The sequence below is a fragment of the Cardiocondyla obscurior genome, linkage group LG18 (genome assembly GCF_019399895.1).
Source record: "Cardiocondyla obscurior isolate alpha-2009 linkage group LG18, Cobs3.1, whole genome shotgun sequence".
NCBI lineage: Eukaryota > Metazoa > Arthropoda > Insecta > Hymenoptera > Formicidae > Cardiocondyla > Cardiocondyla obscurior.
In genome coordinates this window covers 4169765-4186189 of record NC_091881.1, presented here as the reverse complement: position 1 = coordinate 4186189, position 16425 = coordinate 4169765, and the positions used below count along the sequence as shown (strand labels likewise).

Sequence of the window (16425 nt, the reverse complement as noted above, 5' to 3'; positions counted from 1 at the left end):
GCGTATCTTTATAAATATTTTTTAAGTTGCGTTATAGAAATAATTAATTATAAATTATATTGAGGAAGAATTATTTATGTAACTTTCATGCATTTCAAGCCATCAACAACTAGCACCTAACTCAACCTAGCAAGTGAACGTTCTATATATTTGAAAAGCGTTGCCAAGAAATAATCTAGCCAAAGCTTCTTACTCAACGAGCAAAATTTAACTTAGACACGATGCGTTGTTTACCTTTACCCAACTTTGCAATTGCAATATGATTTTAACATCTTTATGCATATTTGATTTAATAATTCTCATCGTAAGTTAAATTCTATTAAAAATTAAAATGTAAAAAGAAAAAAAAAGGGAAAAGAAAAATCTGTGATTTAATCGCATATTGACATCACTCGAGCTTTATCGAACAATTAATATACAATCAAGATTTTTATATAAAAAAAAAAATCTATCTACAAAATAATCAACCTTTTATTTATCAAACGCGTCTCGCGTTTATGAATATAAATACAAACTGCAAGTATATATCGTAACGTTATTAATTTTATCTTAATTATGTTATTATCTGTGTATTATCGCATATTTTCTTGAAATCGGTCAATAAGTTACAACTAGTATATCATTAAGCATTAATGCAAAATAAGCTTTAGTGTTTTGAAAAAAAAAAAAAAAAGAATAAAGATTACACGGTACAAACTAAATGTTTCATCGACTGCGTCACGACAAAGAAATCAACGAGATTTCTCATAACTATACGATAACGTTAAGTAATCGAATCAATGCTCACCTAGAGCTGCATCATTAACTAACCACATTTTGCATAACATTACCGTGCCGGGTCGATGACTCCGATGGTATCTATTTGAACACCGGTAGTCGAAAAATCCCCTTTCCTTTCTCCCGAAGGAACAAAATGTTTTTAAACTCACATATTTTACGATTGTTTAAATTAAATTAATTTAAAAAAGTTAAATTAAATACAACACTCTTTCTATTTAATGTTAATTAAAATTGAAATTAATGAATATTATAATTTGCTATTATATATTCTTCTACGTTACTCCATCGTTTAATTTAACATTTACACGATCTTACTATGTACATTTATAATGATATTATTACTTGATAATATCTCCGGTGATCTTAATCGAATGATCAAATGAAAGAAGGATAAAGACAGATCGGAGGATCTTTAACGTCATAGTCCATTTGTCAGGTTGAACCCAGAAGTAAAAACTGGTTCACTGTCATGCGGTTGTATTACGGGGGGAAAGGAATGCTTTACCACAACTGCAAAAGCCGGACTCGTGGCTACTAGAAACGCGAAAGAAGACCACGGAAAGAGATGTATGCGCGAGATATATGAGAAAAGACGTGCGTGCGTTGAGCTCGGCCGGTTGTCACACTTTGTACTTGTGTACATCTGGAAATTCTTAATAAAAGAAAAAAAAATAATAAACATAATTAAATATAATCGACGAATAAAAAAAAAATCTTTTTTTTTAATAAAAGTAAGAGAACGAATTAATAAACAAGAAGTTAGCTCGCGGCGATGGGATGCAACTCGGAGAATCTGAAAGTGACTGAGAACGCCGGGGCAATCATATTCGCGATTATTGCTTAGCTATTGTACTCTCTGCTCTCTCTCCGAGCTGTAAAGTAAAAATAATACTTTCGACTTTTCCCTTTCTAACACCTGTAACAATGGAAGGCAGGACGGCGGCGGTGCGCGTGATACACTTCAATTCTGGACCGTGTCTTACTTTCGACAAATTTTTATACGATTGCGGCCGCTGTACACTCAGCATGCATCGATCAATCACCCCGCGGTGTGTGCGCGATCGATAGACACTCGTCGGGTCGACCTTTCTTGCCGCGGCGGAAAAGAGAAAAAGAAAAGAAAAAAAAAAAAAATCGCATGATCGATGGCAACTAAAAATATAATGACGTTGCGCGCGTAGGATGGCAGCGCGGGAGGAATTGGTATCTCAACGGCAGATTTGCGGTTGGCAAAAGAAAGAGGAGTGTGGATAAATAATGTATATCCGTCGTAATCGCGGCGCGTTTTGTTCTCGAGTCCGAGAAAGGAACAGTAGGTCACCCGGTGCGACAGAAAACGCGGAATGACCCGACACTTCTTTCTCGGTATTAGAAATAAATGGCTACCCTGACCTCCTCCATTTACGCGACAACCAGCTGCACCGCGGGAACGGTACCGAGAGATCGGATTTTTTAAATTTAATTTAATTTAATTTAATTTAATTATTTTATTTTATTTTTTTTTTTGCGTTATCAGTAATCTACGAATCGGCATCTATAATCGGCGTAATAATAAATAATTTACAACGTTAAAGTGTAGGTTAGAAAGTTGCAATTATAAAAATTAGAAAGTCAAATATATTAAGTCAGTTAATTGGTACTCGCGTCTCTTTTTATGTATACGATTTCAAGTGTGAAAACACGATATTACTATAATATTAATGGGTGTTAGGTAGTAATTACGTTTAATAAGTAGAATTAGTCACCTCGTACGAATTACATCGAAGAATTTATTCATTAGTCAGAAATGTGAGATTTGTATATTTAAAACTTTTTTTTTCTTTCTTTTTTTTTTATTTTGCCGCGGGAAATTTTATTATTCCGATTATAAAGTTTTTATTCGCGCAAAAAGGGACAAAGCAACGAATCTCTTTATACCGTTGAAAAATTACCGAGTGCTAAAAATAATATCGCGTAGGAAAAATACAGAGGAAAAATATTCTCGGGGGCTTCGCTGCGTTTCTGAACGTAAAGTGCCACGCTTGAAGTTTACGCGCGAGAATCCGAAATCTGCTTAACGCGATAAAACACATTCTCGATCAGCATTTAATTTGCGGCCACGTGATACATAGGCGTTATATTCGCGGCACGATAATCCAAACGCGCAAAAAATCTGTATTCCTATCTAAAAAAGCGTGTGTACGTCCGAATTAAAAAGCTAATTCATGCGTCACTCACCAATTTTTTAAGATAGGATAAATAATGTAATGTAAATTATTAATGTGAAATGCAGCAAAAATTTCCCGTCCCACTTAAACAGACTGCGGACTGTCGGTTGTACATACTTTTAATATTTTCTTTAAATACAACCGGTGTGGTTAAAAATTTTTTATGCATCCCACATCATTTCTTCAAAATATATAAATATACATAAAATATATGAAATAAGACAATTAAATAAAGAATTTGTAAAAATAAATCATGAAACTTGCCAATCCGCATGAGCTTCAGCGGAGTAAAAGATGAATGTGGCACCGGCCATCAAAACATAAAGCATTACAAAAATGCTTTTATACAAACTTGCGTAATAAATGGTGCAACTAAACAGCACTTTTCGCAGAGCGACGTAACATCATTAATTAAGATTTCATTATTTCAGCAAAGTGGATTTTTTTCCCCCTTTTTTTCATTTTTCGCGCTCTCGTAAAACACGATCGCGCCACGATATCTGGATGAATCGCGCATAAACTTTGAAATGCAGAGGCTACGCGCATAATCGGCGTATAATTACTTAACACAGTTTATTATCGTTCCTTCATCATTTACGCGAGTTCTGTATTTACATAGTTATTATCTGACACGTTTGATGCAACTCTTACCGCATCCTTGTATCAATAAAGGTATTACCCGCAAGTGCGTTGCAAATATCTAAATATACTAACTTAATTCTTGATCAACTTCATTTGGATTATCTGTATTATTTAGGTTTATTGTTATATTGCCCTGGAATTATGTAAAATAATTCAGACTACACAGCTTTTTTTAAATTACCGTCTTACACTTTGGGTCCCCTTATTTTAAGATACGCTCGCTCGGAAACAGGATGCACCTGTCGCGTTATATTACCGTAAAATCAGCAACAAAACACGTCACGCGCAATCTTCCTCGGCATATTCCATATTCCATATACGCGCGAGAATGAGGCTGCCCCGGCTACCAGGGGAATGTGTCAGGGACTCGTGAGAAAATCCGTTCTCATCGTTAATCGCAACGCCGGATCTGGCGAAACTGGTCGGTCGCATCTTTCCACCGATCATCCGCGAAGGGACAATCATACGTTTTCTCTTTCGTTCTTTCTACTTTACCTTCATTTAGCCGTCGTCTATTTTCTTGCGGCTACGATTGTTTCGCAATTTCCTGCCTTCTAACTATCGGATTGTAGACTGATTGACAAAAATTTCCGATCGTTACTCTGCACCGCAATCACGCCGCGCAATTATGCTACGAGCGAAATGGATGACTGGAACGTGGCTTGTGACATTTTGACGATCGGATGAAAGATAATTCGCTAATAAGGCGCGCTTTGGCTTCCAATTATTTCTAAAAAATTTAATGTTTTTTTTTTTTTTGGACGAAATTGTACTGTGAAAAAGAAATTCGCCAATTTTAATTTTTTGCCGCACTTCAAGCACTAAATCTGACTACTTGTTTGCTTGTTACCTCGTGATTATCTTTAAAGTACTTTATCTCCCATATGTGCAAAATGCTATTCAAAATTTTCTTATCTTAATGAAAAAAAAAAGATTAATTCTACATAATCTTTGGAATTTAAAATAATACGAAATCTAAAATTGAATCGTACAGATATTATTAAATATACAATTAATTTACATTTAACTTTGCATTGCTAAACGAAAAAAAATTCTGTCATTTTAATTAATTATACAAATAAAATTCATTGTCCGACGTCAGCCCGTTTCTATAAATAAGGTCTCAGGTTAGATCGTCAATTTAATTTATCGACTATCTTATCATAATTGTTTCTTTTTTATTATTTCGGTTTTTATAAAAATTAAACTGTTTTCTTGCCTTTAAGCTGCTTTTTTTTTTTGCAATCGCTCGCAGTCGGCCATAGGGCCTTTACATCATTAAGTAGGTATTAAGTGAATGTACACAGTTTATGCCGGTGGAAAGTCCAAATAATCTCCATCATGGAAAGTTACCTCTCATCGGTTTCCGTGGGATTCATTCGCGAGGTCTAGTTCAATGCCCTGGTCTGCTGGGCGGTCTTGTTACACAAGCGGAAATAATTTTTGCTCGACTATAATTCGGAAATAATAATTTTAGCAATAAATCAACAAGGATTATTATATATTTTAATACTCTCGCCGCATAAATCAATAAGAAATTTTTTTTTTCCTCAAAAATAAATTTCGTATAAACTATTTAAAAGTTATTATACATGTGAAATTTTGTCGCCGTTTATCGTTCACTTGCTTCTTCCTACACTTGCGTTTAAATCCGTCTACTTTTTACGGAATCTTGAAAATTGTTTAAAAAATAAATAAATAAATAAATAGCCGCGAAAACGACCTTAACCCGTTCGAAATAACGTCTGCTTCTCCTCTCTGCGAAACGGTAGTTACATCATGTGGAAACACCGTTCAGATAAATTATAGATGACGTACTACAGGATTACCTTGCATCATGCGCGCATCCCCCGCAGGGATGACTGATCCGTATAGTCATTTGGGCTTAGTGAACCCACCGACAACCCGAGCTCGATACATTGTGGACATTCACATGCATTTACACATTGCATACAATCGCGTTAGCACATTGCACGTTCCTGCGTGCAGTAACGTTTTAAGGATGAATAAAAGAGTGCAATTTCGTTTAAAAATAATGAAGAACGAATTGTCCCAACAGACTCGAATCGGGGGTATTTCAAAATAACTTATTAATACAATTAAAAATTTTTTTTATAAATTTTATAAATTTTTTTTACATAGATTGTTTTTTATTATTACATTACTTATGTTATGTTATTATATTAACAGCTTCTGATTTTTTCACACATGACTCCGATAGTCTACAATTCTATCTTTATTAACACGGGCCGTCATGCTTGTAAACAATATCTGCAAAAAAAAGTACATTAAATCGGTTACGAGTAATTATATCTCTTGCATTATTTATAATATTATCGCGCTTTGACAGTTGAGAGCACACTTGGGGCGATTAAAATCAGGCTAATCAATGTCTCGTATTTGCGAATATTTTTTTTTTGTACAGATTTACGTACAACTTAATAGAACTTATCGCGCGAGATCGCGATCTCTTCCGCTGCGCGAGGCGTAAAGCGCGTCGCTAAGACACTCTCGTATACGTAATAAGATTTTAGATAATCCCAAAAATTGCTGCGAAATTGCGTTTTTCCTGTTATGTTGCAAATCCACATTTGCGCGTCGGAACAAAACCGAAATTACGCGAAGCGTGCGCAATTTTACGCGACGTAGGCAAGTTAACCGGCAGAGAGAATTTTTAGTGAAAATACCATCGTGCGAGCGTAAACGCGAATATTGCGTGGGAGAGAGATTTGAAGTTTTGTTATATGTATAGATATGCGCCGTGTGATTTGCAAATCTCACCTCTTTCCGGATAACGTAATTTGGCGCACCAAAGGGCCTCTGGGCTGACGTAGGATCTGCCGTCGGTGCCGCACACCGGTTGCCTGTGCTCCTCTTCCGGTACCGAACCGCAAGGCTGATCATCCGGTCCGGAACACGACCCGTGATGCTTTAAAAATACATCTGCGGGACGCGCATTGTTCTCGTGTAATAATTCAAGCTTGTCGTGAAAAATCAGTGACGAAAAATGTAGAACGTAAAATCTCGAAGCCCAGGATAATTTTATTTTTATCAATTTATTATTATTACTGTTAACGGATTTTATTATTAATTCGACGCATAAAATCGTGAAGTAGAAAATTTTACCGACACTTAAAGTTTCCACGAACGCTTAGAATTTTCAGAATTAAAATTAATAAATTATTTGAGCGTGTTAAAAATAACGGGATTTCGAGAGATGCTAGTTGATAATGCATTTAGAAATTGGGATGAAACGTAGCACCGTTCCGTTCGCCGTTCGTCTTTCTTTATTCGTCTCCGTTGCGACGCAAGACTCACATTTATCGTGGCGAGTGTGGCATTGCAAGTGATGTACACTCGGATACGTTCGGCCGTCGTTCCCGCAAACCTCGTCGTCCGCGGTGAAGACTTCGTTCACGTACTCGCCATTTGGTAGAATCGTCGTATTTGTGTGCGCTTCTATGCAGGATTCGTGGCTGTGCGTGTCGCATTCTCCGTTGGAAATTACTTTTAGATCTAAATTAAAGAAAGTAAGCTACATACGCATGCCTTTTCGCATTGAAATGTAATCCAAATGCGTACTCTCCTCGAATGGAAAAGTAAGCTGCTTTCGCGGACTTTGAACTATTTATTGAATGAGGAAACCCGTCGACAAGCTATATAAATAATTTGTTTTAAAAAATTCCCTCAAGCATTTCGAATAAATAGGAAATCGATTAAAAATTATTTATTCGCTAAAAACAAGTCGTCTACGTCAATGGAACTCGTAAAAACTATTAATTTACGCATATTTTTAATAATATTTTAATTAATTTATACTTTACGCACGTGGTTGGTAGCAGAGAAAGACAAAAGGATTCGGATAAGTGACTCCGTCCGATCCGCAGACCGGATTCCACTCGTATCTTGCTTTCGCGATATTACAGACCGCCGAGCCATAAAACTGGTGGACAAACTCCACGCGACAACCGCCGTCGTGAATAATTTGCAATCCTAGAAAAATAAAATAAGTCCAGAGGCGATGCCTCGAGCTCGATTAAACATGCAATAAATGGCAACGCGCAAACGCTCCTTCGTTCGCTTAGCACGTTTAAAATAAATTATAACAAAATTCCAATTTTCACGAATCTCACTTAATTTGTGTTCTTGAATCGCCTTCGTTTATCGCCTTCGTTCCCGCCGCGATTCTTTCGATTGATTTAATTTCCAATTCCAAAGGATAATTTTATAACGCGTAATAAATCTCGGATATTTCTCTGCCATCGTCCCGCTCATTAATAAAGTTTACAGAGAATCGCGTTTGAATCTGCATGACCGTCGCGCGGCGGCGGGTAACTATCTTGATTCGGATGTAAATCGTAATCCGGAGGGATAACCAGGTTATGCCGACGAAACATTTAGTTCAAAGCGGGACTCTAAATTAATTCCGCGCCGCCGCGTCGCGAGACTTAAGAGAGCGCGAAGGTACCGGAGGAGTTTGAACGTTATTTCCGACTACTTGCCGGCAATTAGGCGAATCATAACTAAACGCTTCTGCGTAACTTTCGTCGTAATCCCTTACCGGGATTATATCGTTGCAGGCACTTGAGCTGCGCCGCGTTTTGATACGTGAGCCCGTTACTGGCGCAGACCGGATTCACCCCGTAATGTTCGGTGCCACCTCGGTAACAATCGTCGCCCAGGGCGCAATTCGTTGTCGGCGCGGCTGTTAAATCTGGAACGAATAAAAAAAGAAAAAAAAAATTGGAAACGTCTGAACGCAGATCGAATATTAATATATCCATGTATAGTGAATATTTGCAATTTAATATTACACGTGAAAAGTATTGCAATCTTACTTTTCGATCGCCTGTGACGAACGCACAGCAGAGATTCCATGTTGGTGTAAATCTTAAAGTCCGAACCGCAGACCGGTTCGTAATACAGATTGACGTTACAATATTCTTCATTTCCCAAACACTCACCGGGGTGCAACGTAGCAACTAAAAAAAAACGACACGATAAAAAATGACTGAAAAGTTTTTTTTAATTAACGCTTTGAAACGTACGTAATTCTGTAAAAAAAAAATAGTAATAAAAAAAATTAATAATGCACCGCATGATGGCTCTTTAGGGTTTTATTTTAATTTTGAATTTGCGAAACATCACGGAGGTTTTAATCCAAATGGAAAATTCACTTACCAGTCTCGCGGTTGTGGTGATTTTTACAATCCAAGTATAAACTGTTAGCGTACGTCATCCCATTGTCGCCGCACACCGGACCACCATACATATCCGGCTTATCGAAAATTATGCAGTTCTGGTATAGTGCCATTTTGTCGTCCAAAGTAAGCGCAAGTCCCATTTTACCGTACATCCCGAACGCTACAAACATTTTTTAATTAATTAAGTTTTTTTTAATAATTTATTTTGTGTTTTATTCACTGTTTTTTCTCTTTTTTCTTTTTTTTTTTTTTTAAAGAAAATGTTTTCACGTATCAACAAAATTCGTATTAAAATTGATGAGAAATATTAATAAAATTCGTTGTACCGAGAAAAAGACGGAGGAGAAAAACGTAACGTGCAAGTGAAAACGACATTGCTGCGAATGTTGGTCTCGGTCGTTGAAGAATCCGCGTCGACTATGCTCGATCCGTGCACCTGCATCCCTTTTTTTTCCTCTCGATTGGACACATTGTTGTGCATTCCTCTCGTCGGTAATAATCAGGGAAATTCGATATCGAATACGTGTCACTGCCAGGCAACGCTAGCGAAATCAATTGTAACAATGCGTCATTATTGATCCCCCGCCGCCAATTTGTCTTACTGATTTAAACGTGATCTGACATGTAAATTAATACCTTGTCGCGTAAAAACACGTCACGAATAAACGTGTTTTATGTAATGTATGTTCCTTTGTCGACGAATTAGTTACTGAATTATTAATTAAAGTTATGACGCGTAATAAAAAAAAAAAGAAAAAAATATAAAAAATAAAATAAAATAAAAGAAGGAAGGAGAAGAATTATATTTAATTGCAATTATAAATTAGTATTTATTAATAATATATTACTATATTAATACAACAGATAATTATAACGAATTATTAACAATGAAACAAGTTTTCCGTTTCACGTAAAAATAAAAATTAAAAGATAAGCAAAATAAAACAGATAAATATGTAATCTGATTTTAATAAAGGCATATATGACCGAATTAATTCTATTCATTTCGTCTCGCAAGTGCGTCTGCTTTATTTTTATTATTTTGCACTATGCACCGCTTGGCATATATTGTACAATACATACATATGTATATTAGATTTAAAGAAACGAGAAGCATTTAAAATAGCATGTAAAATATGTACATACAGTCGTAATTTATTGATAACAATTATTAAATATAAAACAGTTTTCTTTAACGTAGAAGAAACAAGAATAAGTAACGCGCGCAAAACTCACTCTCTATACTGTCTAATATTATTAAAAAAAAAACATTAACAATCTAATAAATAATAATTTAATCCTCAATTATAATTAAACCAAAACAATAAAAAAAAAAATTAATTTTGTAAAGAAAATTATTTTTTTAATAATTTTGTAAAAATTTATTTATACAAATAACTCGACGATAATTTTGTAAAGATATTATTTCGTAAGATTTTGTAAAAAAAAAATATGATAAGCCAATGTTGAGGTTTCTCGAACGTCAAGTCTTCGAAAGAGCTCGAGAAGTATCAGGAGTCTAGAATGAGTGAGGTCATTGCTCTCGAGTTTGGTAAAGTGTCTAGGTCAGGACACCGTTCCCGTGTAGAAATCCCTTCGCTCGGTCACTACTGATGCCATCCGTGGATCGACGGAAAGAAGCTCGAGTTGGAAATGGTAAAAGAGATGCATTGGTTCTGTTATCATCGGGAAATATTCAACTCGAGCTTCCCTCTGTCGATCAAAGACGGCGCTGGCGATGGCACAGGCCACGTCCCAACTTCATGGCTGGAATATCGTGTTTGGGACTCGGTTGATGTAATCGTGGCGATTACTTCGTACTTGCCAGTGGACACAGTGAACAATCAACGGTGACAAAATGGTACGTAGAGAAAATACGACGACGAGATGCGCGGGAAGAATCGATCCGCGGGTTCGACAAAGCAACGGTTAACTCGCGTGTTCGTATCTGCGTTGACATTTATCCCATCGCAAACACGTCAAAACATCCGCTTCCGTTTCTCAATGACGATAAATTCTTTTCGCGTAATGTAACTCTGTAACCGGGCGGCGTGTCGTACTCCGGTTTCCGCGACTTTTAGGAAAGGAAAGTCGCGTTGCGAATTCCACGGCCATAACGCTCGCCGTGGAAACTACTGTACGATGGTAATCTCGCTCGGCGAAGCAAATGCTGGAAAAGAAAAAAGTACACGGTTTGAATTTCGTCGACAGATTGTAAGCCAAGAATTTCTTTTATCTAGCCTCTAAGATTAGACATCAAACGGAAGCTGACGGCCAGGTCAGATAGAGTCAAAAGCGTGGATCTTCATCCAACCGAGCCATGGATGCTGTGCTCGCTGTACCAGGGCAATGTCAACATTTGGAATCACGAGACGCAGACCCTGGTGAAGACGTTCGAGGTGTGCGACTTGCCGGTACGAACGGCAAAGTTTGTCCCACGCAAGAACTGGGTTATTACTGGCTCGGACGACATGCAGATCAGAATATTTAATTACAATACTTTGGAGCGAGTTCACTCATTCGAAGCTCACAGTGATTATGTCAGATGTATTGCCGTGCATCCGACACAACCGTTTATACTTACAAGCAGTGGTCAGTTAAACAAGGCTAATTCTTGTATTTGCTATAAATGTATACTTATTTTTATAATTAATTTTTTAATTTTTTTATAGATGATATGTGGATAAAATTATGGAACTGGGAGAAGTCTTGGATTTGCCAGCAAGTATTTGAAGGTCACACGCATTATGTCATGCAGATTGTATTTAATCCAAAGGACAATAACACTTTTGCCAGTGCATCCCTAGACAGAACTGTCAAAGTATGGCAGCTCGGTTCGCCCACGGCTAATTTTACCTTGGAGGGCCACGAAAAGGGTGTTAATTGCGTGGATTATTATCACGGTGGGGATAAACCGTACCTTATATCAGGAGCTGATGACAAATACGTTAAAATATGGGATTATCAAAATAAAACCTGTGTACAAACTCTGGAGGGTCACTCGCAAAATATTTCCGCGGTCTGTTTTCATCCAGAATTGCCGATCGTTCTCACGGCCTCGGAAGACGGTACGGTAAGAATATGGCATGCGGGTACGTACCGATTGGAGTCTTCGCTTAACTACGGTTTCGAAAGAGTCTGGACCATAGCGTGCATGCGAGGTTCAAACAATGTTGCCATTGGATATGACGAGGGAAGCGTTATGGTGAAGGTTGGCCGGGAAGAACCAGCTGTGTCGATGGACTCGTTGGGCGGAAAGATCGTGTGGGCACGCCACAGCGAGATCCAGCAAGTGAACTTGAAAGCGTTAGGTGAAGAAGCGCAGGATGGAGAGCGGCTACCGTTGGCCGTCAAAGACATGGGCGCCTGCGAGATATACCCACAGACTATACAACATAATCCGAACGGACGATTTTTGGTGGTCTGCGGCGATGGCGAATATATCATATATACATCAATGGCATTAAGAAATAAGGCATTCGGGCAGGCCTCGGAATTCGTATGGGCAGCGGACTCAAGTCAGTACGCAGTAAGGGAGAGCAATACGACAGTGAAGGTCTTTAAAAACTTCAAAGAAAAGAAAAGTTTCAAGCCAGATTTTGGAGCGGATGGTATGTCATTTTTTATTCTTCTGTTTTTTTTATATCGATTTAATTTGTCTACATTGTTGTCACTTGCAGGTATTTTTGGTGGATTTTTACTTGGTGTATCGTCTGGATCTGGCCTCTCTTTCTTTGATTGGGATACGTTAAAATTGGTACGTCGTATAGACATACAGCCTACGCACGTATATTGGGCCGAAAATGCCTCGTTGGTAGCATTAGCCACGTCAGATCAATATTTTATACTAAAGTATCAAGCGGATGCAGTCGCTAATGCCACAGAAAATGCTGAGGATATTGAAAATGCATTTGAGGTACGTTTACTTAATTTCTTTAGGAAGCATTTGTTATTTTTCTTATAAATAATATTTTCAGATGTTAGCAGAGATGAACGAAGTAGTGAAAACTGGCTTATGGGTCGGCGATTGTTTTATTTATACCAACAGCGTCAATCGTATTAATTATTTCGTCGGTGGAGAAGTAGTCACTGTCTCGCATCTCGATAGACCGATGTACTTGCTAGGATACGTTCCAAGAGACAATAGACTATATCTTTGCGATAAAGAACTCTCTGTCGTATCGTATTCTTTGCTTTTGTCAGTACTAGAATATCAAACTGCAGTTATGCGAAAAGATTTTGAAACTGCCAATAGAGTATTGCCGACTGTTCCGAAAGAACATCGAACGCGAGTAGCTCACTTCTTAGAAAAGCAGGTATGTGATATTTGTTGTTGCATTAATTGTGTTGTAGTAACTACTATACAACTGTTGTCTTTATCTTTATCTTACAGGGTTTCAAAGAACAAGCTTTAGCCGTATCGACGGATCCTGAACATAGATTCGAGCTGGCACTCGCACTAGGAAATCTTGCAACCGCACATACTCTCGCCAAGGAAGCGAACAGTCAGCAAAAGTGGCGACAGTTATCAACCCTTGCTACACAAAAAGGGAGACTCTGTTTGGCTCAAGAATGTCTGCATCAAGCACAAGATTTTGCTGGTTTATTGTTATTAGCTACAAGCACAGGAAACGCGGATATGATACAGAAGCTTGGCTCTGCGGCAGACGAAGCGGGAAAGAACAACATTTCCTTTATGTCGAATTTCATATTGGGCGACGTGGATAAATGTATTGACATTTTAATCAAGACGGACAGGATTCCCGAAGCCGCATTCTTCGCCAGGACATACGCACCCAGTAAAATCTCCTCTATTATTAAACTATGGAAAGAAAAACTCTCGGCAGTGAGCGAGAAAGCTGGACAGAGTTTAGCGGATCCAGAACAGTACGAAAATCTTTTCCCCGGATACAGAGAAGCCTTAAAAGTGGAAAAGTTCTTACGGGAAGAAAGCAAGAAAAGGATTCCAGCTTCTGCATTTCCCACTGTTACGGTATAGTAATATTATTTATAAATATTTAACGATATTAATAATAATCAAATATTAGAAAGTTAGTTATTAAAATAAATTATGACAAAGTCGAGATCCCCGATTAGTAACGGATTGAGCCGATTAATCGAAAAACAACAACTGCGATCGTATTAATATGACGCAAATCATCTCGCGAAGACCAATCTCGACCGACAGGTATAATTGCAACAACAAAAGCGCCGTGAAGGAGTTCAATAATATTTTTATAGGTAGCTCATAATCACGTAATAAAATCGTGTCATGGTTATTACCGATAAAAATCTTAGGTCTCTGCATCTCAGTTATCGCGTCGTTACAGCCAGGGAGAACTATATAAACGCGATCTTGGGCTTGCCGATAAATCTTGCGTTTCGCCGACAAAGCAATCCGTGTTATTATGAAACAAATATAATTAATAATCACATAAAATATTTTGAAGAAAATATATTGTTAGATATGATTACAAAAAAACCGCATGATTCAATATGTTATGCTACTTTTATAGCCTAATACCGAGAGAAAACCATTTGAGGAAATGTCGGCCGCTGAGCAGCTGGGAACATTTCAATATACAACAAACTTAAATGAGACTTTCGAAAACTGCTCAGAGAAACTGGATGAGGGAATCGAAGAAAGCGCGATCGACAGATTGCAAAATCTTTCAATATCAAACTTAAAGGACAACCTCTTTCTAAATAAAGCATCTACATCTAGCACGAAGTCAGAAGTACCTGAGAAAACAACGACAAAACCTACAAGTAATACCAGACCTCTCATGGTAGACGACGACGATATAGACATTGATCTGGAGATTGACGACAATATCGATACTTCAGTGAGTATTATTTGTAATATTTTTAAAACAGTTTTTAATACATATACACACACTCGCAAATGTTATCGGTTCTTCTTATTAACTTTGTAACAAAGTATATATACGTTCTAATATTAGAATTAGAAATGATTAATTTGCTTTAAGGAGATAATCTCATAATATAAGTATCAAACATTTCGTAACCGTAAGATCGCTGAAGATAAGCCGAAAGCGAAGAAGGCGCGAACGAATAAGAGTTTGAAGGCGTACAATTAGGCGACGGTTTAATACTCTTAAATACGGACGTAACTTTAGACGGGTATAGCATTACCAAAACATGGCAAGAAAGGGGCTGCACAGCGTATATACCATACATGCATGAATCCTGTGCACGTGCAGAATACATCGAAATGCACATCGTATTTATATAACTATGTGTGTATTTTATATCGTGATTACGATTTATGTATTATTCATGACAAATTTAAAACATTTAATGTTGCGATAAAATTAATATAAAAATTTTTTTTATTTATTAAAAAAAATTTTTTTTTACTTATACGAGTTTCGTTTATATCAAGCTGTCTCTTTTTTCTTTTTTTTTTTGAGCATTTTTGTGCAATAGAAAATCGGCGACAAATCATTAAATCCGGTCTTGATGTAACTGATACGAAAAGTAGGAGAACAAGTAGTGCACACTCTTTCTCTTTTTCTCTGCGAGCTTTTGCGAAAAGCCTCGGGGCTTATTTGCTGCAAGGCAGTCACGCTGCAGTTTGTTTACAGACTTGTTGCCATAACACGCGACTCTGGAGTCGAACCGTACCCCACCTACTGTAAGGTTCCGACCATTACTACGTTTTGTCACGCTCTGCCTCCCTTTTTTCCATTCACTCGCGATAGTACGTTTAGGAATATCTGTATTTCAATATTTCTCGCTTTTATGATTTTAAGAGAGAAAGAGAAGCTGTAAAATTATTGTATAAACTCAATGACTGTATACATCTCGTAGTTTATAAAATAATTGAATTATTTTTTCATTCCAGGGTGTCAATCTCGATGATGATCTTCTCGAGGATTAACCGTTGAAGGAGATGAATGGCGTACATCCATCATACATTCATTCTCCTACCATCAAGTCATTCCCTACAAGAAAATAAGAAGACGACGATAATCGTTAGAATCAAGTATTAAAATAAAACTTATTCCCTGTAAACAAGTATGTTTATATCACTGCATAAATTAATGAAGATAATGCAGTACTTGTCGGTTGACAGCAGCGAATAATTAAAAGTTAAATATATTGTTAATAACGGAAAGTGTAATACGTACTTCTGTATTCTCTCATACTTATCTGCGTTTTATTGCAAATGTCTCTATTTTCAGTACCAGCCGCAGACAGTAAAAGCATGTTACTTATGATTTATTAAAACACATATAATAAGTATATCCAAAAATAGACGAAAAAAATAATTAATATTTGTTTGAAAAAAGAAATAGAAATCCATCTTTATCGCCAGTGATGATTTCTTGACGTCAATAAATCTGTAGTATACGATGAAGTTTCAAAATTGTTTTAAAATTCAATTTTGAAAGCATTTATAAGTAACACGACGTCACTTCTCGTTCTGTTTGGAACCGATGTTAACGAAAAGTTTCAATTTGGAACTTGGACTAAGCGCAAAAAAAAAAAAAAAAAGGAAAAAAAAAAATACTATTTATTATATTATAAATGTTATTATGTAATAGATATTTTAAGACGTTACGAGT

The 16425-nt window shown here is 36.9% G+C and overlaps 2 protein-coding genes across 3 annotated transcripts; one reads left to right on the top strand and one right to left on the bottom strand.

Annotated features, from left to right (window-relative positions):
• Window positions 1-5604: 5604 nt before the first annotated feature.
• Window positions 5605-9295, bottom strand: LOC139109820 (serine protease inhibitor dipetalogastin-like). Of its 2 annotated transcripts, XM_070669179.1 has the most exons (8): window positions 9160-9295; window positions 8811-8993; window positions 8468-8611; window positions 8191-8343; window positions 7458-7622; window positions 6948-7145; window positions 6411-6572; window positions 5605-5900 (listed from the first exon to the last, which is right to left on the bottom strand). In XM_070669179.1, exons 1-8 carry the CDS (start codon window positions 9206-9208, stop codon window positions 5869-5871), a joined length of 1086 nt encoding a protein of 361 aa, XP_070525280.1. In that variant the 5' UTR covers window positions 9209-9295; the 3' UTR covers window positions 5605-5868. The 2 variants fall into 2 exon arrangements, with proteins under 2 accessions (XP_070525280.1, XP_070525279.1); XM_070669178.1 differs by lacking the exon at window positions 5605-5900 and having other exon boundaries at window positions 5913-6572.
• Window positions 9296-10555: 1260 nt separating this feature from the next.
• Window positions 10556-15974, top strand: Beta'cop (coatomer subunit beta'). Its single transcript, XM_070669173.1, has 8 exons — window positions 10556-10694; window positions 11074-11425; window positions 11506-12444; window positions 12514-12749; window positions 12811-13149; window positions 13227-13826; window positions 14350-14679; window positions 15702-15974. The coding sequence occupies exons 1-8, from the start codon at window positions 10692-10694 to the stop codon at window positions 15735-15737; spliced, it is 2835 nt and encodes a 944-aa protein (XP_070525274.1). The 5' UTR covers window positions 10556-10691; the 3' UTR covers window positions 15738-15974.
• The last annotated feature ends 451 nt before the right edge of the window (window positions 15975-16425 follow it).